This window comes from Chiloscyllium plagiosum, unplaced genomic scaffold (assembly GCF_037043375.1).
Source record: "Chiloscyllium plagiosum isolate Xiang-an unplaced genomic scaffold, Cpla_swu_hap1 HiC_scaffold_6, whole genome shotgun sequence".
Lineage (NCBI taxonomy): Eukaryota > Metazoa > Chordata > Chondrichthyes > Orectolobiformes > Hemiscylliidae > Chiloscyllium > Chiloscyllium plagiosum.
The window spans coordinates 3,725,461-3,749,534 of NW_028270144.1; the positions used below are offsets into that span (position 1 = coordinate 3,725,461).

A 24,074-nucleotide genomic window follows, 5' to 3' on the forward strand; every position below is an offset into this window, starting at 1 on the left:
AAATGATGTTGTTTTTCTCTCTCAGAGGCTGGTGAATGTCCAGACTTCTTTATAGCCGACAGTTGGGGAGGCTAGATCGCTGAAAGTATTTGAAGAGGAAGCAGACAGATTTTTGAAATATTGGTAAATTGAGGGTATAACACAGAGGTGTGGAGACCTGGGGCAGATCAATCAAGACCAGGTGGTGGGGCAGGCTTGAAGAGCTGAATGGCCTACTCCTGAAGCTATTTCTTAAGCTAATGCAGGGAAAATCAGATATCATTCTTCGAATATATGTATTTAACTGGGTGTTTATGAGCTTTTTTGTTATGGAGTCATAGAGTTATACAAATGGAAATGGACCTTTCTGTCCAACTCGTCCATGCTGACCAGATATCCTAACCTAATGTAGTCCCATTTGCCAGCATCTGGCCCATATCCCTCTAAACCCTTCCTATTCATATATGCATCCAGATGCCTTTTAAATGTTGTAACTGTACCACCACTTCCTCTGACAGCTCATTCCATACACGCACCACCCTCTGCGTGAAAAAGTTGCCTCTTAGGTTTCTTTTATATCTTTTCCCTCTCACCTTAAACCTACACCCTCTAGTTCTGGACTCCCCCACCCCAGGGAAAAGACTTTGTCTATTTACCCTATCCATGCCCCTAATGATTTTATAAACCTCTATAAGGTCACCCCTCAGCCTCCAACGCTCCAGGGAAAACAGCCCCAGCTCATTCAGCCTCTCCCTGTAGCTGAAACCCTCCAACCCTGGCAACACTCTTGTAAATCTTTCCTGAACCCTTTCAAATTTAACAACATCTTTCCTATAGCAGGGAGACCCAATTGAATGCAGCATTCCGAAAGTGGCCTGACCAATGTCCTATAAAGCTGCAACATGACATTTTCATTTATGTCCTATTCCTTTCACCATCTGGTGAGTATATATTGGATTGTATGGGTTATAGTTTGGAGCAGCAGAATGTATATGATCAACTGGAAGGAGGGTGAATCAGAAACTGTATGCGGGAATAAGTCTCCCTCCCCACTGTGGGTAAGCACTGGGTCTCGGAGCAAGGTGCTATCAGTGTAGTATATTGCACAGCTGTGTCCCATAACCATCACCCAAATCATGTCCTGATTTGTCTGGAGATCAAAAATGGAGGATCCATAGAGACCAAGGACTCAAATCACTGGACAAAGGGAGTAAAACTTTTACCTATCATCCTGATGGGCACTTTTCTGTGCAGTGAGGGTTTGTGTGTTCTCTGTTGTTGTCAACGATCTGATTTCACCCACTAATGGTCCCCATGATCAGCTTTTCTTTCTCCCTGGCTCAACATTTTCCCATCCTTTGCCCAATTGCTGTTTTTTTCTTTTACTCTCTCTCTCTCTCTGTCTCTGGGCTCCTTTACCTTCCCACTCACCATTCCCACCACCACCCCCAAAATACATACCACCTTCTCTACCTACACTCAGTTCTGAAGAAGCTAACTCTGTCTGTCTCTCTCTCTCTCTCCACAGATGCTGCCAGACTTGTTGAGTTACTCTGGCACTTCCAGATATTATTTCGGGTGTGATCCTGTTGCTGAGAAATACTCTGGGAATTTTGGACCACGATGTAGTCTCTGTCCCTCACAGAGATGTTTAACGTGCAGGCATTAGTTCCCAGTGACCTCTGTCATTGTGTGTGAGTCTGTAAGGGAGGGTATTAGTTCCTAGTGAGCCCTGTCACTCAGAATCTGTAAGGGGGGGCGTGGCGGAGAGTGAAAGTCCCAGGTCGCCTGTCACGAAGCGGTAGTGGGCATGAGACGGACGGGCAGAGGCAGAGGGAGAGCAGCAGAGACCGTGAGGCCGGTTAGAGCATGGAGCTGAGCAGCAGGAGGACGGGAACAGGCTGTTTCCTGCACATCCAGGTGAGAGTAACCCCCTGAGCCTCCTGCAGTTACGGGAGAGTCAGCGCTGCTGCGTTTACTGGGGAATTCAATAAAATTTTCAGTGTGTGTGTGTTCCAAGCTGGGGCAGGTTTGCAGTCTGATGCCTTTGTTGGGGAATTCTGTGAAAGTTTCTGTGAATGTGTGAGTGTGCGTTTCTGTGTGTATGTGTGAGTGCGTGAGTGAGTGCGACTGAGTGTGTGTCTGAGTGAGTGAGTGTCTGTCTGTCTGAGTGTGTTTGTCTGTGAATGTCTGAGTGAGTGTCTGAGTGTGTGTGTAGGGGTTTGTGTGTCTGTGAGTGAGTGAGTGTGTGTTTGTATGTGTGTGTTTCTGTTTGTGAGTGTGTTTCTGAGTGTGTGTTTCTGTGTGTGTTTCTATGTGTGTGTTTCTATGAGTGTGTGTGTTTGTATGTGTCTGAGTGTGTTTCTGTGAGTGTGTTTGTGTGTCTGAGTGTGTTTCTGTGTGTGTTTCTATGTGAGTGTGTGTTTCTGTATGTGTCTATGAGTGTGTGTTTCTATGTGAGTGTGTTTCTGTGTTTTTATGTGTGTCTGTGAGTGTGTTTCTATGTGTGTGTGTTTCTGTCTGTGAGAGTGTGTGTTTTTTGTGTGTCTGTGAGTGTGTTTCTGTATGCGTGTTTCTATGTGTGTGTTTCTGTCTGAGAGTCTGTGTATGTATCTGAGTGTGTGAGTGAGTGCGTGTCAGTGTGTGAGTGTGTGTCTGTGTGTGTGCGTGTCAGTGTGTGTGAGTGCGTGTGTGCGTGAGTGTGTCTGTGTTTCTGTGTGAGTGTCTGGGTGTGTGTGTGTGAATGAGTGTGTGTCTGTGAGTGTGGGTGAGTGTGTGTGTGTCCGTGTCTGAGTGTCTGTGTGTCTGATCTGTGTGTGTCTGTCTCCGTGTGTTTGTGAGTGCATGTCTGTGTGTGTCAGTGTGTGTGTCTGTCTGGGTGAGTGTGTGTCTGTGAATGAGTGTCTGTGTGTGTGTCTGTCTGTGTGTGTGTCTGTGTGTGTGTCTGTCTCTGTGTGTGTGTCTGTGTGTGTGCGTGTCTGTGTATGTCAGTGTGTGTGTCTGTGTGTGTCTGTCTGGGTGTGTCTGTCTGGGTGTGTGAGTGAGTGTGAGCTGGGGTAGGGTTGCAGAGTGTGTCCAGCGCCGGTTCTGTGTGTGTGTGTCTGTGAGTGTGTGTCTGTGAGTGTGTATCTCTGTGTGAGTGTGAGCTGGGGTAGGGTTGCAGAGTGTGTCCAGCGCCGGGTCTGTGTCTGTGTGTCTGTGAGTGTGTGTGTGTGTGTCTCTGTGTGAGTGTGAGCTGAGGTAGGGTTGCAGAGTGTGTCCAGCGCCGGTTCTGTGTGAGTGTGTCTGTGTGTGTGTGTCTGTGAGTGTATCTGTGTGTGTGTGTCTCTGTGTGAGTGAGTGTGAGCTGGGTTGGGGTTGCAGAGTGTGTCCAGCGCCGGTTCTGTGTGAGTGTGTCTGTGAGTGTATCTGTGTGTGTGTGTGTCTCTGTGTGAGTGAGTGTGAGCTGGAGTAGGGTTGCTGAGTGTGTCCAGCGCCGTTTCTGTGTGAGTGTGTCTGTGAGTGTGTGTCTGGGAGTGTATCTGTGTGTGTGTCTCTGTGTGAGTGAGTGTGAGCTGGGTTGGGGTTGCAGACTGTGTCCAGCGCCGGTTCTGTGTGTGTCTCTGTGTGAGTGAGTGTGAGCTGGGTTGGGGTTGCAGAGTATGTCCAGCGCCGGTTCTGTGTGAGTGTGTCTGTGTGAGTGTGTGTGTGTGTCTGTGTGTCTCTGTGTGAGTGAGTGTGAGCTGGGTTGGGGTTGCAGACTGTGTCCAGCGCCGGTTCTGTGTGAGTGTCTCTGTGTGAGTGTGTCTCTGTGTGTGTGTGTCTCTGTGTGTGTGTGTCTGTGTGAGTGAGTGTGAGCTGGGTCGGGGTTGCAGACTGTGTCCAGTGCCGGTTCTGTGTGAGTGTGTCTCTGTGTGTGTGTGTCTCTGTGTGTGTGTCTCTGTGAGTGTGTCTCTGTGTGAGTGTGTCTCTGTGTGAGTGTCTCTGTGTGAGTGAGTGTGAGCTGGGTCGGGGTTGCAGACTGTGTCCAGCGCCGGTTCTGTGTGAGTGTGTGTGTGTGAGTGTCTCTGTGTGAGTGTGTCTCTGTGTGAGTGTGTCTCTGTGTGAGTGTGTCTCTGTGTGTGTCTCTGTGTGAGTGAGTGTGAGCTGGGTTGGGGTTGCAGACTGTGTCCAGCGCCGGTTCTGTGTGAGTGTCTCTGTGTGTGTGTGTCTCTGTGTGAGTGTGTCTCTGTGTGAGTGAGTGTGAGCTGGGTCGGGGTTGCAGACTGTGTCCAGCGCCGGTTCTGTGTGAGTGTCTCTGTGTGAGTGTGTCTCTGTGTGAGTGTGTCTCTGTGTGAGTGTGTCTGTGTGTGTGTCTCTGTGAGTGTGTCTGTGTGAGTGAGTGTGAGCTGGGTCGGGGTTGCAGACTGTGTCCAGCGCCGGTTCTGTGTGAGTGTATCTGTGTGTGTGTGTCTCTGTGTGAGTGTGTCTCTGTGTGAGTGTGTCTCTGTGTGTGTGTGTCTCTGTGTGAGTGAGTGTGAGCTGGGTCGGGGTTGCAGACTGTGTCCAGCGCCGGTTCTGTGTGAGTGTGAGTGTGTGTCTCTGTGTGTGTGTCTCTGTGTGTGTGTCTCTGTGTGTCTCTGAGTGTGTGTGTCTCTGTGTGAGTGTGTGTGTGTGTGTGTCTGTGAGTGTGTCTGTGAGTGTGTCTGTGAGTGTGTCTGTGAGTGTGTCTGTGTGTGTGTGTGTCTCTGTGTGAGTGTGTCTCTGTGTGAGTGTGTGTGTGTGTGTCTGTGAGTGTGTCTGTGTGTGTGTCTCTGTGTGTGTGTCTGTGTGAGTGAGTGTGAGCTGGGTCGGGGTTGCAGACTGTGTCCAGCGCCGGTTCTGTGTGAGTGTGTCTGTGAGTGTGTCTCTGTGTGAGTGAGTGTGAGTGAGTGTGAGCTGGGTCGGGGTTGCAGACTGTGTCCAGCGCCGGTTCTGTGTGAGTGTGTCTCTGTGTGTGTCTCTGTGTGAGTGTGTCTCTGTGTGTCTCTCTGTGTGTGTCTCTGTGTGTCTGTGTGAGTGAGTGTGAGCTGGGTCGGGGTTGCAGACTGTGTCCAGCGCCGGTTCTGTGTGAGTGTGTCTCTGTGTGTCTCTGTGTGAGTGTGTGTGTGTGTGTGTCTGTGAGTGTGTCTCTGTGTGAGTGAGTGTGAGCTGGGTCGGGGTTGCAGACTGTGTCCAGCGCCGGTTCTGTGTGTGTGTCTCTGTGTGTGTCTCTGTGTGAGTGTGTCTCTGTGTGTGTGTCTCTGTGTGAGTGTGTCTGTGTGTGTGTCTCTGTGAGTGAGTGTGAGCTGGGTCGGGGTTGCAGACTGTGTCCAGCGCCAGTTCTGTGTGTGTGTCTGTGTGTCTCTGTGTGAGTGTGTCTCTGTGTGTGTCTCTGTGTGTGTGTGTATCTGTGTGAGTGTGTCTCTGTGTGTGTGTGTCTCTGTGTGAGTGTGTCTCTGTGTGTCTCTGTGTGTGTCTCTGTGTCTCTGTGTGAGTGAGTGTGAGCTGGGTCGGGGTTGCAGACTGTGTCCAGCGCCGGTTCTGTGTGAGTGTGTCTCTGTGTGTGTCTCTGTGTGTGTGTCTCTGTGTGTCTGTCTCTGTGTGTGTCTGTGTGAGTGAGTGTGAGCTGGGTCGGGGTTGCAGACTGTGTCCAGCGCCGGTTCTGTGTGAGTGTGTCTCTGTGTGTGTGTGTCTCTGTGTGAGTGTGTCTCTGTGTGTCTCTGTGTGTGTCTCTCTGTGTCTCTGTGTGAGTGAGTGTGAGCTGGGTCGGGGTTGCAGACTGTGTCCAGCGCCGGTTCTGTGTGAGTGTGTCTGTGAGTGTGTCTCTGTGTGAGTGAGTGTGAGCTGGGTCGGGGTTGCAGACTGTGTCCAGCGCCGGTTCTGTGTGAACTCTCTGACCGAGTTTCCTTTCTGCAGGAGCCGCCGCTGCCGCTGCTGCTGTTGTTGCTGTTGCTGGTCTTACCGGGCACGGGCCGGGCCGCCGAGCTGATTTACCGGGTCCGGGAGGAGTCACCGGCGGGCACCTACATCGGTAACCTGGCCACCGACCTGAGGCTGAACCGGAGCGAGCCGGGAGTCACCTATAACCTGGCGTCGGCGGCGGGCTCCGGCCGCTTCGTGGACCTGAACCGGGAGACCGGGGAACTGCGGACGTCGGCGGCGGTGCTGGACCGGGAGGAGCTGTGCCCGGATCCCGGTACCGGGAGCCTGGCGGAACCGTGCTGGCTGCTGCTCGATGTCCTGCTGCTGCCCCCCCGCCTGTTCCGCCTCCTCAAGCTCCGGCTCCGGGTCGAGGATGTTAACGACCAGGCGCCGCGGTTCCCCGCCTCCAGCCTCGGCCTCTCGGTACCGGAGAACGCGGAGCCGGGCTCCCGCTACCCTCTGGAACCGGCGGCCGAGGACCCGGAGCCCGGCCTCAACGGGATGCTCCGCTACCGGCTGCAGGGGACGGGCCCCGCCGCCTACTCCGGCGCCTTCTCTCTGGCCCAGGAGGACGGCGCGGTGCCGGGGAAGCCGGCTCCTTTCCTGGTCCTGGCGGCGCCGCTGGACCGGGAGTCCCGGGATCGGTATGTGATGGAGCTGGTGGCCGAGGACCGGGGCAGCCCGAGCCTGTCGGGGACGGCCACGGTAACGGTGTCGGTGAGCGACGTTAACGACCACTGCCCCGAGTTCCCGCAGAGCGAGCTCCGCCTCAGCGTGTTCTCCAACATCTCGGTGGGCAGCACCGTCACCCGGCTGCATGCCCAGGACCCCGACCTCGGATACAACGCCCGGGTCGTCTACTCGTACGGGGAGCGGGTCCCCGGGAGCTCCAGCCGCCTGTTCCGCCTGGATCCGGTCTCCGGTACCATCCGCCTGGCCGCCCCCATCCGGGAGGGCAGTGCCCGCTTACACCGGCTCACCGTGCTGGCTACCGGCACCGGCTGCGCCCCGGTCGCCCTCACCGTCAGCCTGAACGTTATCCCGGTGGGGGTTACCGGACCCCCGGTGCTCAGCCCCCGGTACATCGCCCTGCAGGCGGACGGCGTGCTTTACCTGAAGGAGAGTGAGCCCCCCCGGACCCCCTTGGCCTTCTTCACCGTTACCGGGGACCGGGAGCCGGTCCGCTGCTACCTGCACGGAGGGGAGGCGGCGGCGGCTTTCCGCCTGTCCCGGTACCAGGACCTCCCCGGTGAGTACCTCCTGGAGACCGGGCAGCCCCTGGACTATGAGCTCCAGCGGCGTTACCAGGTCACAGTGGTGGCGGAGAACGCAGACGGGCTAGCCAGCAGGGTCCACCTCCAAATCCAACTCATCGACGAGAACGACAACGCGCCCGTGTTCAGCAGCCCCTCAGTACAGCTCTTGGTGGAGGAGAACAACCTCCCAAACTGCCGCCTCGCCAGACTGAAAGCCACAGACGCTGACAGCGGAGAGATGGGTAACATCACCTACATGCTCAGCCCTGGGGTACCTCCGGTCTTCAGTGTGGACCCACTCAGCGGGACCCTCTCTGTATCCACCAGCTTAGACCGAGAGGAACACGACAGGTACAGACTCACCATCAGAGCTATCGATGGTGGGACACCGTCCCTGGAATCTACCGCCACCGTGATCATCACCGTCCTGGATGTCAATGACAACAGCCCCAGGTTCATCAACAAAGACTTCAACTTCTTTGTCCCTGAAGACTACCCGAGTTTTAGTGAGATTGGAGTGATTGGGGTTATGGATCCTGATGCTGGGACCAATGGCTGGGTCGCCTTGTCTATCCTTAATGGCAGTGAGCACTTTGTGATAGACACAGGCAAGGGAAACCTCATGGCAAGTGTGCCTTTGGACAGGGAACAGCAGAGCTCCTATATTCTTTGGATTCAAGCTACAGATGGAGGAGAACCTGCTCTTTCTGCTGTTGCTAAAGTGACAGTGCTTCTGATAGATGTCAATGATAACCCACCATTAGTCTTGTTCCCTCAGTCTAACCTCTCTTTCCTTCTCGTCCTCCCATCCACGGTTCCTGGCTCTTCCATTACTGAAGTGTATGCTGTTGATAAAGACACAGGAATGAATGCTGTCATTGCTTACAGCATCATTGGTCACAGAGGACCCCGTCCAGAGACTTTTGTCATTGATGCAGGCACCGGTAACATCACGTTGCATGAAGCTTTGGTGAAGAACGATTATGGATTGTATAGACTCTTGGTCAAAGTCAGTGATCATGGATATCCAGAGCCACTTCACAGCACTGTTATAGTTAACCTTTTCGTCAATGAAACATTGAGCAACGAGAGCTACATAGAAAATCTACTGAGGAAAGATCCTGGCATCAGGATAGAGGAGAGTCTACCAGAGACAAGAACTGACCCTTTTCAAACAAAACTAGATGTGTTTCCATGCGAGACTGTCTTGATAGCATTGTCAGCTTTATGCTTTGGACTCTTTGCCTTAGCTTTTGCATTGGTCTGCTACATTTCATTTCGAAGAAAGAAACACAGAAGAAAAGCTTATGGTGTGGCAGAGGTTGAGATCCCACTAAAGAAGACATTGGCTTCATTTTCATTGGAGAAAAAGTCATTTAATGATTTAGATCTATGAGTGGTATGATATAACTGATCAACTGTTTACACCAAATACCCAGACAGTACTTTGAAGTTACCAACATTCTGTGTTTCAAATGTGTTTGGTATGAAGAACTTCTAAGTTGCAGTGTTCCAAACTGATTAGCTTTTGAATAATAAAGAGTATTGTTTACAGATCAAAATTATATAATTTGGAGTAAGACTAACGTTTTCTTTATAAAACTGAATATTTTGTTAAAAAGCATAAATTTGCACACCTGGGTCTGTGATTGATCCCAAGATTTCATTTCATAAAAGCAACATGGCTGGACCTTGAACTCTCGAGAAATGAAACAGAAAATCCAAGACAATCACTGCTTCCATCTTTGGCTGACCAAGAGACCCAAGCAAATAAGGTAAACCTGCAACATCTATGTTTGAGAATTGCATTTGATTTCAATAATGAGATGACTTTCAGATTGTATTAACTCATAAAATACTATTTTAAAAGGTATGCTGCTATTGAGTTCAAATGAGTAACTCTGTCTATTAGAGCTTTACATTTGATAAGTGAAAAGTAAAATTGATGAGAAACTTGCATTATAGAATAGTTAATGGTCAGCTGGTTGATCAACCCAGTTCAATATTGGTATTCTTGTAATGTATTCTGTCAATGTGTTCTTCTGTATTTAGTTTTAATACCAACAGCCTTTTGTGTCACTTTACTAAACATTGGTGGGAGCTAAGAGTGATTTATGCTTCTCAAAGAAAAGGAGCTGCAAAGTGATTTATTTAAGATATCTTTTAAATAAAACATCAATTCATTGTTTTACTTTTGAGGAATATTTAACCTGCTGTCTGTCATTTCAGGTTGCCTTCAAATCAGAAACTATTGAGTGAAGCTACATAGATCAAATAACACAGCGGTAATGCATGTGTAACTTCACCAGATGTGACCCTAAGAATGTCACTTCTTCACGTCACTTTCTGACACTGTATGAACATTACTGAACTTGAGAGACTGTCACCGGACAAAAACATCTCAAGCAACTTGAAATAAGCAATTAATTGATCTTGCTTGATTTTCAACCATCTGGAATATGGGATTACAATTTATACAGTATACAATTATTTGACAAGATTATGAAAAAATAATATTTCTGTAAATTACTTAATTTTTGAGCTTGTTTATATAAGTTCTGCAGCAAAATGAAAATTCTTTGTAAATGGCTATTTATTTTTGAAATGATATCTCTGATTTAATTAAACTGTGTAAAAAAAGTCAGTATTCTTTTTCTTTTTCACATGTCCAGCAACTCAATAGGTTTTCTTTTGGAGCTTGTATATGTTGTGTTTTAGAAATGATATAAAGAGATGTTTGTAATTTAAAAACAATGAAAAACTTGAAGCAAGCAGTTGTTGAGAAGGCAAACCTTTTCTCCAGCACTGCTAGTTTTAAATATGTGAAATTATAATCAACGTTTTGTATTAATGCATGATGTATACTAGATGCTACACTTATACGATGAACAGCACTTATTTGCAATGTAAATCTCAGTGATGGCTTAACCAAAATAGTTTAACCCGAATTTGAAAAATTAATGACTCAGATAGGGAAACTTCCTTTCCATCAGGATTTTAATTATCCAGCTGTAGCTGTATTTCTACGTTCATACTGATGCAAAAATGTTTTGGCCATAGTCAGATACTAATGTTTCTCTCAAATGCAATAAAGACACATGGCATCACATTGCTCTGGGTTTACCACAAGGTCAGGTATTACTTTTGTTTTGGGTGTATTGACAGACTTTTAACAAAATCTTTGAGTAGTCTCAAAATAGGCAGCATGGTAGCTCAGTGGTTAGCACTGTTGTCTCCCAGTGCCAGGGACATGGGTTCAATTCCAGCCTCAGGCAACTGTGTGGAGTTTGCATGTTATCCTAGTGGCTGTGTGGGTTTTCTCAGAGTGATCTGATTTTCTCCCACGATCCAAAAGGATGTGCAAGCCAAGTGAATGGGCAGTGCTAAGTTGTCCATAGCGTAGGTTACTTAGAGTAAATATAGGGTAGGGGGATGGGTTACTCTTTGGTGGATTAGTGTGGACTTATTGGGCTGAAGGGCCTGTTTCCACACTGTAGGAATTCTAATTCAAATATTTTACAACTTTAACATTGAAATGCATTACTATCAAAAAGTGGAAGCCACTACTGCTTCATTTGTCTCTTGAAAAACCAACCTTAAGGGATGTGGAACTCTGTCTGTATAAGTAAACGATCCAAGTGTGTGTAAGGTGCATCTTGTGCACTACAACAACTGACCATGTTGTATGATCCTATTGAATGTCAGAGAAGACTGCAGGGGTTGGACTGTCTACTCTTGTTCCTATTTTTTATGGTTTTATCACAGAATCTGGCTTATTATTTAGCCAGATATATGGCAAACTTTGTACGTTCTATGCTCCCTCAAATTGCTATTTTATAAATGTAACAATGATATTCTCCATCTAATTTCTAGCAACATTTTGCATTCCTTCAGAGCATTCCTAACATTTTAATATTCATGATACTCAATACAAATATAAAAAATAATGTTTTATAGAATATATCAGTAATGGTCATGAAAACTATACTAAGTTTGAATATTTGGGATTACTATTTCAAACCTTTCATACACAAAAGAGACTTTCGTCTCTAATTACAAATCACTCAAAATTCTACAAAATCATGAATGACAATCCCGTTCTCTAAAGAAATCACATTCACAGTGGAAAGCTTTGTATGTTTTCAATTTGCATGAAACCAATAGTGTTTTGGCAACTGCAGTTTTTGAGACTTTCACAATTTCTAGCTTGATAATTGTTTAATTTACTTCAATTTAAAAAGAAACCATTTTTTACCCCATTATCCATTGTTTCTCAGGATTGATGTACAATGTCATGCTGTAAGCTTCCTGTCCCGTAAACTGTCAATATCTTTGCAGACCAGTTCAAATGAACTATTTGGCATGTTAGAATTCCTGTTAAAGGAACTAGACAGTAATAATTTGCATTTTCATAACAATATTCATGAAAAGGAATGAAATTTCATGCAATGACCAACTTTACAAACAAGTAAAAGTCAGATAGTGAGTTGGTGTATCCATAGTGATCATTGAAGGCAGCGTACAGCAGCAGGCCAATCCAATAATCCTTAATGATATTTCATCCCTTGTTATCAGCCCTTTATCAAGATTGGAGGGGTGTAGAACAGCCTTATCATGTGAGCGTTTGCCGTTATGTAGAGTAAGGAGAAGCTAGGACCTTTCTTTAAAACAAAAAGGTTAAGAGACAATTTAACAGAAGTGTTCAACGTTATGAACAATCTTGAGAAGAATAACTTTCTGGTAGAAAGGTTGACATACAAAGAACACAGAATAAGGCAATTGGTGATAGAAATGGGGGAAGGTGAGAATTTTTATGTGGCAATTTATGATCTGAAACGCACTGCCTGTGAGAGTGATGAAAACAAGATTCAATTGCAAGTTTCAAAAGGAAATTGAATATATCGATGTTTTTAATCAACCTATTCAGACATGTTCTAACACATATCTGGAACAGCAAGCTCAACCTTCCCGGTCATAGGTCAGGAACCTACCACTGCACATGACCTCTTAATGCTCCTCCAGCACTTACTCATTCATGGTGTGAGAGAGAAGAGAATAACAGAAGATGGTTTGAATCCAGCAATTTCCTCCTGTGCCTCTCTGCTGCCAACTAAGAGCAAAGAGTGTATTAAATAGATACTGTCCCTGGTACAAAGGACAGGTACAGATATAATGGAGGCTGAATGGCCTCCTGTGTTGTAGGATTCTATAATATTCCTGCATTGGCAGCAGAGATAACCTTTCTTTGATAAAGCAGACCCCTCTGACATTTGGGCCACCATGAAAGTAGATTATTGTAAATAATCGGCACGGTGGCTCAGTGGTTAGCACTGCTGCCTCACAGCGCCAGAGACCTGGGTTCAATTCCCGCCTCAGGCAACTGTCTGTGTAGAGTTTGCACATTCTCTGTGTGGGTTTCCTCCCACAGTCCAAAGATGTGCAGGTCAGGTGAATTGGCCATGCTAATTGCCCGTAGTGTGAGGTGAAGAGGTAAATGTAGGGGAATGGGTCTTGGTGGGTTGCTCTTCAGAGGGTCGGTGTGGACTTGTTGGGCTGAAGGACTTGTTTCCACACTGTAAGTAATCTAATTAGAAGATAATGTAGGTTTAAGTGGATTTTGCTGATTCACTTTGTGGTTGATTAGTAGGAATCCAGCAGGTTGAATGAACAAAAGTAGATCCCATCAGATGTGATTGGTGGTCAGGGACATTTTCACAACAGACCAAATGGAGATGTGACTAAAATAAAGAACTGATCGATTTGCCTTAAAGTAGTTAACAAGAGACGAAGTAAAATGAAGACGATGGAAAAATATGCTGTCAGTCATTAATTATGACACCTCACTGAAATACAACTTTTAAAGAAGCATTCATCATCATTTAGTTATAATCACATTTTGACAAAGATAAATGCAAGGAAAGTAACCGATTGCACACAACTATTACTGAAACACGCGAATAGACACTATTCATATGAATTTAGAAGTTTTGGGCAGGTTTTGTGACAGTGTGTATTGGCCAGCTGTGTGCTTTACATCTCTGAACATAAACATCTAAAGAAACAATAACAGAAATAGCTGGAAAAACTCAGCAGATCTGGCAGTATTTGTGGAGAGAAAGCAGAGTTCTGAAGAAGGGTTACTGGACCTGAAACATTAATTCTGATTTCTCTTCACAGGTGCTGCAAGACTTGCTGAATTTTTCCAGCAATTCCTGTTTTTATTTCTGATTTCCAGCATCTACATTTCTTGTTTTTTTTTGTTTAGTGTTTAAACATTGAAAGATACGTAAAACACATTTCCGCATCCCTATCACATGATTAACAAATCCACGCAAAATTCACGTATATTGACTTTAATCAGAATTTCAAAGCTCCATTCAGTTGGCGATTTGCTGTGAATGTGCTTGGAAAAATGATTTGCTGAGTGGGTTAATGAAGAATCCAAAAAAACCAGTTGGGCAATATTCAGAAAGGAAAGCTTTCTGATTGCCAGGTTTGCATATGAGTGCTGGTGTTATAAGCACGAAACTGCTGACTCTGTGTAAGTGAAACTATTGAAGTACAGAAGGGAACAATATGATAGTTATTCATGATTTGATATCCCATAATTCAGGCACAGGAATTCCACCTTGTGTCTCTGCCTACCCTTCCACTTCATCATTTACTTTGTGTTGTTTCACGCAGTTGGGATATACACACTTTTTACCTGCTGTTGGTTAAATGATAAGGGGAAAGTGAAAAGATCATATTTCAAAGACACATTGAATTATTTTCTACCTCCTCTGGATGGGGGTGGGGTGTTAATGTGCCATTTCAGGGATTAAGACTTCCAGATAGTACTTGAGGGAGAGACAGTGACCCTTCAAAGAAATTTAATTGCTTTTGTGATCAACCAAAAATAAGTGCCATTAAAACTTCTGCATACAAAAAATTGACTCATCATTTTGAGAACAGTTCACTTTCAAACCGAAACAGCCTGTTTTGTGGTGTGTTAGGACACAGCCCTGAGTGTTTTTATATTCAGGTGAAAGTGGGTGCTGCAGATGCTGGAGATTAGGGTCAAGATTAGAGTGGTGCTGGAAAAGCACAGCAGGTCAGGCAGCATCCGAGGAGCAGGAAAATTGACGTTTCGGGCAAAAGTTCCTGATGAAGGGCTTTTGCCCGAAACATCAACTTTCCTGCTCCTCAGGTGCTGTTTGACCTGCTGTGCTTTTTCAGCAACACTCTAATTCTGTTTTATGTTCATCCAGGGGATGGAGGTGTTATTAGCTAGGCCAGCATTTATTGCCCATCCCTCATTGCCCAGAGGGCAGTTAGGAGTGAATCATAGTGTTGTGGGTCTGGAGTCACATATAGGCCAGACCAGGTAAGGACAGCAGGTTTCCTCCCTAAAGGGCACTGTTGAACCTGATGAGTCATTTCCAATAATCAACAGTTTCACAATTGTCATTCGACTTTAATTTCAGGTTGTTATTGAATTCACAATCCACCATCTGCTACAGCAGGGTTTGAACCCAGATCTCCAGGGTATTACCTGGATCTCAGGATCAATAGCCCAGTGACGATACCACTTGACCTTCACCTCCCATGTGAGCCTTAAAGGCTGCCATATCCTGAATGCAACCTGTACCTCAACTTTCTGACTTTGTACTGAGGTACAATATCACTGCTCTACAAAACCTTCAGGACTACAAAACATAGGAGCGAAAGTAGACCATCCAGCTCATCAAATTTGATATGAATTGGAAGGGTTTAAAGGATGTGGGACAAATGCTAGCTAATAGGAGCAGGTCAAATTGGGATGTCTGGTTGGTATGGACAAGTTGAGCCGAAGGGTCTGTCTCCATGCTTTGTGGCTCTATGATTCTGTGATCTGCCATCAATAACATCATGCTTATCTGATCAGCTTCAACTCTACTTTCCTGCCTTTTTCCTACAATCCTTGATTCCATTATTGATTATTAATCTGTCTGTCTCAGCCTTGAATATACATAATGACACAACTTCTCCAGCCCTCTGTGGTAAAGAATTTCACAGAGCCATTACTTTCTGAGATACAAAATTGCTCCTTATATGTGTCTTAGATGTGTGTCACCTTATTCTGAGGTTATGCCCTCTGGTCTGAAACTCTTCCACAAGGGGAAGTAGTCTTTCTATGTCAACCCTATCAAATCCCTAAGAAATTTTAATGTTTCAATAGGATTGCTTTTCATTCTTATAAATGCATTTTAGTCCTTTGTCATGCTTTAGTCATTCTTGACAATGTCTATAATTGATAACAGTGTAAAACTGTACAAAGAGCAATTAGTCTTATTAAAGACTACTTACTATCAGTAAAACTCTTTTCTCTGTTGGCCACTGCTTTCTCTTAGATTTTGTTTTACTTATTACAAAATATTGATGGAAATGAATAATAATAAACTGAATTTGAAAATCCAGGGATTACAATCCCAAACTCGTGTTGAGTACACGGTCAAAACATAATTCCAGCAACATAAAATGAAAATATTGTCAGTTGGAGAATGTCACAGAGCTTTACAGTCTTAAGTTGTCGAGCGGGGAGTTGGCTGATATTTGTGGATAAATTATAAACATTGGAAAGATAAATCTGTGAGTAAGATTACTTAACAGAAAGTTAATTGGAGGAAAAATAACTTTTTGCATCTCAATGTACCCAATGTCAGTTTCATGTATTCCACTTCTAACCCATTGGAAAACCAACTCCCTTTTCATTCAATTTTTAAGGGCTCTGGCTAAATAATACTTAACCCTGAGTTCAAAGGTATGCGTTGAAACCTTACTTTAATGTCTTGGGTACATCGTCACTTGGAGGGTTATGCAGTGGCTCAGTGGTTGGCACTGCTGTCTCATATTGCCAGGGGCTTGGGTGTGATCCCATCCTCAGGTTGAGAGTCAATGTGGAGTTTGCATATTTTCTGCAGATTTGTGCCCTGTGTAATGCAGACCAGGGGGGTTGGCTGTGGTTAATTTGGGCATAAGGTGGGAAGAAAAATTTTTTTGGAGGGTCAGGGAAGACTTGATGGGTTGAGTGGCCTCCATCTGCATTGCTTCCCTTACCCCCATCCCCAGTTCTGTAGAAGGGTTATATCCAAAACATTGACTTCTCCACCTCCTGACGCTGAGTGGAAATTGGCAGCCCTGAAAACACAGACTGCACAGCAAAGTAACTTAACTGGCAGTGAATCACTCTGGATTCTCAGCAAAAGATTGGAAAAACAATTGTATAATCTTTCTGTTATTGTGGTTCAATTAATTTTTATGAATTACACGAGAAATTATATATTTAGCATTTTAACTCTGATGTTGCCCAAAATTAGATTACTTACTGTGTGGAAACAGGCCCTTTGGCCCAACAAGTCCACACCGACCCACCGAAGCACAACCCACCCAGACCCAGTCCCCTACATTTACCCCTTCACGTAACACTACGGGCAATTTAGCATGGCCAATTCACCTGACCTGCACATTTTTTTTGGATTGTGGGAGGAAACCCACACAGACACAGGGAAAATGTGCAAACTCCACATAGAGAGTCACCTGAGACAGGAATTGAACGTGGGTCTCTGGCGCTGTGAGGCAGCAATGCTAATCACTGTGCCACCGTGCAGCTAGCAAGACTCTGGTTAAAACCACTTTTACTAAAAGGTTAAATGATATTATTAGTTGCTGCCATCCCACTTGAAGATTTCTCTTGCACTTTGACTGAAATGAACATGCAGCAATTAAGTTTCCATTCTGATGTGCAATCTGCAAGTGTAATGTTTTGAACCAGTTGCCTATTGATACCTTTCCAATTCATGCACAGCAAATGCAAAACACTTAATGTTACAGATATAATGTCTCCAGCAGAATGTTTGAAGATTTTATCTTTCATTTTTAAACTAAATAATGAGCATTCATGGCTGTTGCTTTCCTTTTTCTTCAATGATGTAGCTCAGTGTAAATTCTAAAAAGGAAAACAATCTTGTTTGCACAGAAAAACGTAAATTCGAAAGCTCTTCTAAACATTGAAGACACCATGTAGGATGGCAGATGGCTGATGGAGAGATGTAGATGGTAATTCAATCACACAGTTCTGATGACACCATAAACAAAGCAAAACTTTGGTAGTTTATGAATATCAGCCAAACCTTGTGATTAAATTACTACCGAAGGCACATTTGGATTTGTTACCCTTTACAGCATGTCATTTATTATTTTACCCCAAAATAAATCCTTGACTCGGTGTTGTGAACTGTCTGAAAGATCAGTAAAAGTAAAAGAACTGAAGGTCTGAAGCAGCACTTCAGTGGTGTACTGCAAAATGGAAACATGATACACTTTATAGTGTTTTTTTCAGTCTGGTGTTATTTTAATCTGTCATGGGTCATGATCAGGGTTTAAATAAACTGATTAAACATTATGCTGTGCATTGTACTGTGCTGCACACCATAAGAAAAAGTGTATTGCTACAGCTCGATCTTAGCCTGACACAGAGCAATTTACAGTTGATGACATTCAGTTGAACTGCAGTTTCTGTTGTAATACAAAGAGTGAGCTCCCACATGCAGCAACTTGATAAGGGTTATAGAATCTGGTTTATTGATGGTAGTTGACCACGGCTTTTCTTTGAATTAGTGTTGTTGGGTTTTCTACATTTCCCGGACAGGGCAGTCAGACCTTGGTTTAACAGCTCATCTGAAAGATGACATCTTCCATCCTGCAGTCAGTCTGGATTATGTGCACAAGTATTTGGATTGGGATTACTTATCTCATTCAATTGCTTTAATTTTCACAGTCGAGAGCATGGTGCTGAAAAAGCACAGCAGGTATCTGGGGAACAGTATCCGAGGAACAGGAGAATCGACATTTCGGGCAAAAGCCATTCCTGATGAAGGGCTCTTGCCCAAATCATCGACTCTCCTGCTCCTCGGACGCTGCCTGACCATGCTCTCAACTCTGATCCCAGCATCTGAGTCCTCATTTTCTCCTATTTAATATTCACAATTTGTTTATTCCAATGCATGGTACCTTTAACTTTTGTGATTTAGCTATTCACATACTGTATGTTAAAGGAGAAAGTGTATCAATTACTGACAAACTCCATGTGGTAGTGTAGAGGTGAACAATGGTTGGAAATTAAGCCTATAACCCTTTGACTCATAGAAGAATGTTATGATAAAAATTATATTTTATTATAAATTCATCATTTCTAATGCTCAGCTAAAATAACCCTGATTTTTCTCTCTCTCAGAATCAGGTACAGGTCGACCATTGTATCCGCGGAATCATTTTCCATGGTTTCCTGTTGGACTGTAACCTGATTTTTAACTTTGTACACCCCAGTCCAACACCAACACCTCCAAATCAGTTACCCTGAGTTTACCATGGCCAGAACATATTACAGGGAACCTTCTGGAACCAGTGACCATGGGCCTGCTGGGAAGGTAAATCTCCCATTTAAATGAATGGGATTGTGACAATCCGTGGTTTCGGGATTCCTTGGTAGGTCTTGAAGCGTATCCCCATGGGTATGGGGAGCTACTGTATAAGGCAAATAGACAAAAATCGCACAATGTGTTTATATCATAGGAATACCTTATATATTCACATGAAATTATTTTGTTAGGTATTTGGCTGATGTTGACAGGTTCTGAACGCGCTTGAACTATATTAAAGACAGAGAATTTCACACAATCACAATAAAGCATGTACATTCTAACATTGACCATGTACAGCTCTTGTCCTGTTTTCACTTTCATCCTAATGTACGAGAAAAGCTTGATCCCATTTTCCATAAGTGTTTAGACGTTTTGCAGCAAGAATGAATATCGGTCAGTGCCAGCTGATTACACAGAAGAAAGTTACTTTATAATTCATGGAAAGAAGTAATCAAAATGCAATAAGAGCTGAGAACCTCAATTATAATTTATTATGACAGTAAATAAGCAACTTCCTTTCAATGTTATTCCACATATCAAATCTTTGGAGTTCTAAGCAAGTACAGAGCTTATTTGATGCATACCCTGGAATCAGATCTTCTAAGTATATTTTGAAAAATTAAAATAAATTCCTTCATAGAATCCCCCACTGTTATTTTAGGACAGGACTGATTGGAGTTTGTGTCAAAAATGAGCTTCACTGGAGAAAGGAGAAGCTTTAAGTCATTTTTATGAGACTGGAAGTGACAGGAATGCTTTTCCAGACTAATAAATGAATCTGGACTGGCATGGTGGTTCCATGGTTAGCACTGCTGTCTCACAGTACCAGGGAACCAGGTTTGATTCCAGCTTTGAGTAAGTGTGTGGTGTTTACATGTTCTCCTTGTGTCTGAGTGGGTTTCCTCCAGGTGCTCTGGTTTCTACCCACAGTCTAGAGTTGTGCAGGATAGGTGGAGTGGTCATGGTAAATGTAAGGTTATATGGATAAGGTGAGAGTTGCTCTTCGGAGGGTCAGTGCAGATTCAATGGGCTGAATGGCTTCTTTCTGCACTGTAGAGCTTCTGTTCTATCTCTCACCCGCATCACCATGAATCACCACACACTGAGCTCTCAGCTTGCTACCAGCAGATAGACTGTTGGTGACTTGATGCTTTGGCAAACTTAAGTCAACAATTTGTAACAGAATGCTATTTAAACATGACACAACCCTCAACATGGCTGTCCCTCAAAACTACCCGAATGGATAAACTATCCGGTGCTTGAATGGAAAACCAGCCTTGAATGAATTTAAAGAGCTTTGAATTGGCATTTTCCCAATCCAACTCCAAGGAGATTGAAATGACACATTGGTTTTGTTTGTTTCCTTGTGGGACATGAATGTTGCTGGCTGGCCAATTGTTCTTGAGAAGGATTACAGAGATAAAAGAAGAATGCTGCTGTTACATTCCCATGCAATTGCATGGTTAGCTATCAGGTCAGTAAATGTTCAGACTGTCCATGGACTGATAAGTGTCTTTGTACCCCATTGAATCTAGCCATTGTCCTTTGACCATCATTGTCATCACTGAATTCCACCAATATTAACATCCTGGGGTTACCATTTACCAGAAACCAAACTATTCTCACCAACTGTATACAACAGTTACAAGAGCAGGTCAGAGGCTGCACTACATAGCTTACCTACTCGGCACAAGTCAGCGATGTGTTGGAATACTCCCCTCTGGCTTTGATGAGTATAGCTTTAGCACCTTCCAAATCCTTCCGAAAGGGCAGCAAACACATGGGAACCCCACCCTTGGAGGTTCCCCTCCAAGCCACTCAATCATCCTGACTTGGAAATATGTCACCTTTTCCTCAGTAACACCGAGTCAAAACTAAGAGGATTGTGGGTCTGCCCACCCCAAATGGATTGTATCAGTTCAGGAAGGCAGCTCCCTACAACCTTCATTAAGGCAATTAGGGATGGGGAAAAATTGCTAGCCCAGCCTGTGATGCCCACATCACATGAGTGAATAAAAGAAGTCTAAGGTAGACCTCAAACATGAAGCACACATGAACTATTTTTAATGCCTCATTTTGTGAATAGTTAAAAAAAACCTTAACATTCTACAAGTATTTCCAGAAATATTTACCAAAGTGTATATCACAAAATTATTCGGAATTCTTTTGTATTACACACTCATCTGTTACCGGACTTTGAAGTTACTTTAATTCATCTGATAAATTAAAGAAGAATGAGATTAAAATGCATTCTTAAATCATTCATTGTCCAAGGACTGTAAGAGAGATGGAGGTGGAAGCTTGGAAGGCAGAACCTAGCTTAATGATGATGTTAATGAGTTTCTATGGAATTGGAAGAAAGCTTTCATAAATAAATAATTGGAGGTGAAGCAGTGACAGTGAGAGGAGTGTCAGAGATGTGACTTCCCAGTGAGATGGTGAACCAAGGCTGCAGCCATGTGCCATTTCAGGTGGATGTTAAAGACTTTATTCAAAGAAGCCAAGCAATGTTGCTCCCTCAGTGAATACTACAAAAAAACAATGCTCATCTGTTCCATGGTTATTTAGGAAACTCAGGAATATATTTCACAAACATGACCACATTCAAATAAAGGCAGTCTATTGCTTGTAAAGTGCTTAGCGACATCCTGACATCAAGAAACCTATTATTAAATAATAATCCTGTCTTCTTATCTAAGTTAAACCTCAGCTATTTTTTAAAGAGATGCATGGGGCAAAGAAAGCATTCCATTCTCTCCCGTACAAAGCCAGCATTCTCAGTTCACACCACCCACCAGCTTCTGATGATGCATTGGAGATCTCTGCTGAGAGTTTGCAATGTCCGCTTTTTCCACATGTGACATGGGCCAGCTGATCAAGAAGCTCTCAGGCTGGTACACAGCACGTGGCCAAACCCATTGAGCCACCGTTACAGATAGTGGATGAAATGGGGAGCTGTTCTAAGTGTATTTGTACTTCAGTACTTGCTAAATGCCTAGAATCATTAAGTACTGATAAATACTTCCCCCATTCAAAGAGGAACAGGAGAGATTCATGGTATTTGATCAATATTAACCCTCAACTGCATCATTAAAATGTATTGACAAAAATGGAAATTGCTGGAAAAGCTTAGAAAGATCTGTGGAGAGAAATAGACTGGACCTGAAATGTTAACTCTGACTTCTCTCACAGATGCTGCCAGACATGCTGAGCATTTCCAGCAATTTCTACTTTTGTCTGATTTACAGCATCTGCAGTTGTTTCAGTTTTTATTAAAATGTATTATCTGGTTATTTATCTCATTTATTTTTTGTGGGAGGTTAGCATATGCACATCCTCACTGGTGTACACCTAAAATCATTCAAAGACAGTTGGTATCAAAGACATTCTGTTTCCTTTCTTAACTGATTTTTAGGTTCCAACTTTCATAAAAACTTTGGAAAGTGGATAGCATCTTTGTCTATAACTCCCAGGATATTAATGAAGCTGTTCAGAGGCATAGAGTCCTCTGCAGTGACAGTTTTGTTCTGATTGAGGTAAATATCTGATGTTTGTTGGTGATATCCCATCATTGTAATTTTTGAGTTAATTTGTTTTTAGCAAGTCTTTTTGCTCAGTCTAATTGCTGAATGAGCTAACAAGTGTTTTTCGCAAGTCTGACACAGTAGCAATGTCATTGGAAAGTTCTTATCTGTAAGTTGACCATCATTGATCCAACCGGAGCAGCAATGGGATTAGAATCTCATTTCAATCCATTCTATCAGCTGCTCAACAACAGCCCTGATGAAATGTCGTACACATTAGACATCTGATCGAACCTTTAGCCAGAGTTTCCTTTGTCCCTGAGCAGCCAGCCCTGTAACCAATGGGAGACAATAAATCTTTAAGTGCTCCACAATATAAGAGTTGCGTCAGTCCCCACAGATATCCAGCCCAGCCATAGAGCTTTTAAAATTCATTTTCAGTATGACAGTTTCACCAGCTAGACCAGCATTTAGTGCCCATCATTAATTGTCCAGAGGGCAGTTACAAGTCAACGACACAGCTGTGGGCTTGGAGTCACATGTAGTCCAGGTAAGGGTAGCAATTTCCTTCCTAAAGGGCATTAGTGAGCCAGATGGGGTTTTCCAACAATTGACAATGGATTTGTGGTCACCATCAGACTCTTGACTTTTATTGAATTCACATTAGACCATCTGCCATGGGAGGATTTGAACCTGGGTCCCAGAACATTATTGGGGTTTCTGGATTAACAGTCCAGTAATAATACCATTAGGCCATCATCTCCCCAACTTGGGTAATGCAGTCACCTTTTAGCCAAAGATGTGAAATCCTTCTTAGTTCATAAAGACAAATCTACAACACCTTGCACACGTGGGAAACTAACTGTTACAGCACAGCCCACTGCCTGTCAGCCCAGCTCCCTGCATCCAGGGGGACCCTCACCACCCCAAATCCTGGGCTTTTTGCTATAAAGCAGCAGAGACATGCATTCAGAAACACCTTTCCCATCCTCAGAACATTTACAAAGCATTTTATAGTCAATGAAGTGTTTTTGAAGTGTAGTCATTGTTATAATGTGAACAACATGACAGACAATTGTGCATATACCAATCTCCCACAAAAGATAAATGAGATAAATAACCTGATCACGTATTTATTGATACTGGTTGAGGGCTAAATATCAGTCAAATATCATGAATATCTCTTGTTCCTCTTTGAATGGGAGAAACATTTAATCAGCACCTAGTCTAAACAACAAATGACAGAACACATTTATTAAAAATAATAGATTATCAGTAGCAATTAAATGATGTAGCATATTATAATAGTTCATTGCTTCTTGCAAAAGGAAAATAACAAGGAGTCACAATCCTTCGTTAATATGCTGAATAAAATCTGCCTTCAGATTGAAGGCTGGTCCTAATGAGGTACCGATGCAATAAATAATTAAAAAGGGGAAGACAGTTGATTATCTCACCAAAATATCACTGAATGATAATGACTAAACTAAGGAAGTCTGTGCACTGCAGGATGGATTCGATGCATGTTGAGTGGGTATATTTCTGTCGTTCAAACTGGTGAAAAACAGAAGGCAATCTGAAAACAAGAGAATCAGGTGGTGATTTTTGTACAATATTTAGCTTTCCACAATATGAAACTGTATTTGTGTAAAACTTGTTACTTTCACATCAAAACTTTAACAATAGGCAAAGAGCTGGCATTTATACAGCAACATCCACAACATCAGGATCCCTCAAAGACTGACAATCAATAGACTATTCTTAAATGTTGCAGTATAGAAAGTCAAATGCTAACTAAAGTCTTCTTAATTGGTTTTACTGTTAGTGGACATCATTGGGGAGAAAATTCAGAATTCTGAAGTGCAAAGAGACTTGGGAGTTCTAGTCCAGGATTCTCTCAAGGTAAACTTGCAGGTTGAGTCAGTAGTTAGGAAGGTAAATACAATGATGGCATTTATTTTGAGAGGACTTGA

General features: G+C 43.7%; 1 protein-coding gene across 1 annotated transcript; it reads left to right on the plus strand.

The window, feature by feature from the left end:
* Window positions 1-1,780: 1,780 nt before the first annotated feature.
* pcdh20 (protocadherin 20) lies at window positions 1,781-10,522 on the plus strand. Its single transcript, XM_043691159.2, has 3 exons — window positions 1,781-1,899; window positions 5,875-8,911; window positions 9,366-10,522. Exons 1-2 carry the CDS (start codon window positions 1,849-1,851, stop codon window positions 8,530-8,532), a joined length of 2,709 nt encoding a protein of 902 aa, XP_043547094.2. The 5' UTR covers window positions 1,781-1,848; the 3' UTR covers window positions 8,533-8,911; window positions 9,366-10,522.
* The last annotated feature ends 13,552 nt before the right edge of the window (window positions 10,523-24,074 follow it).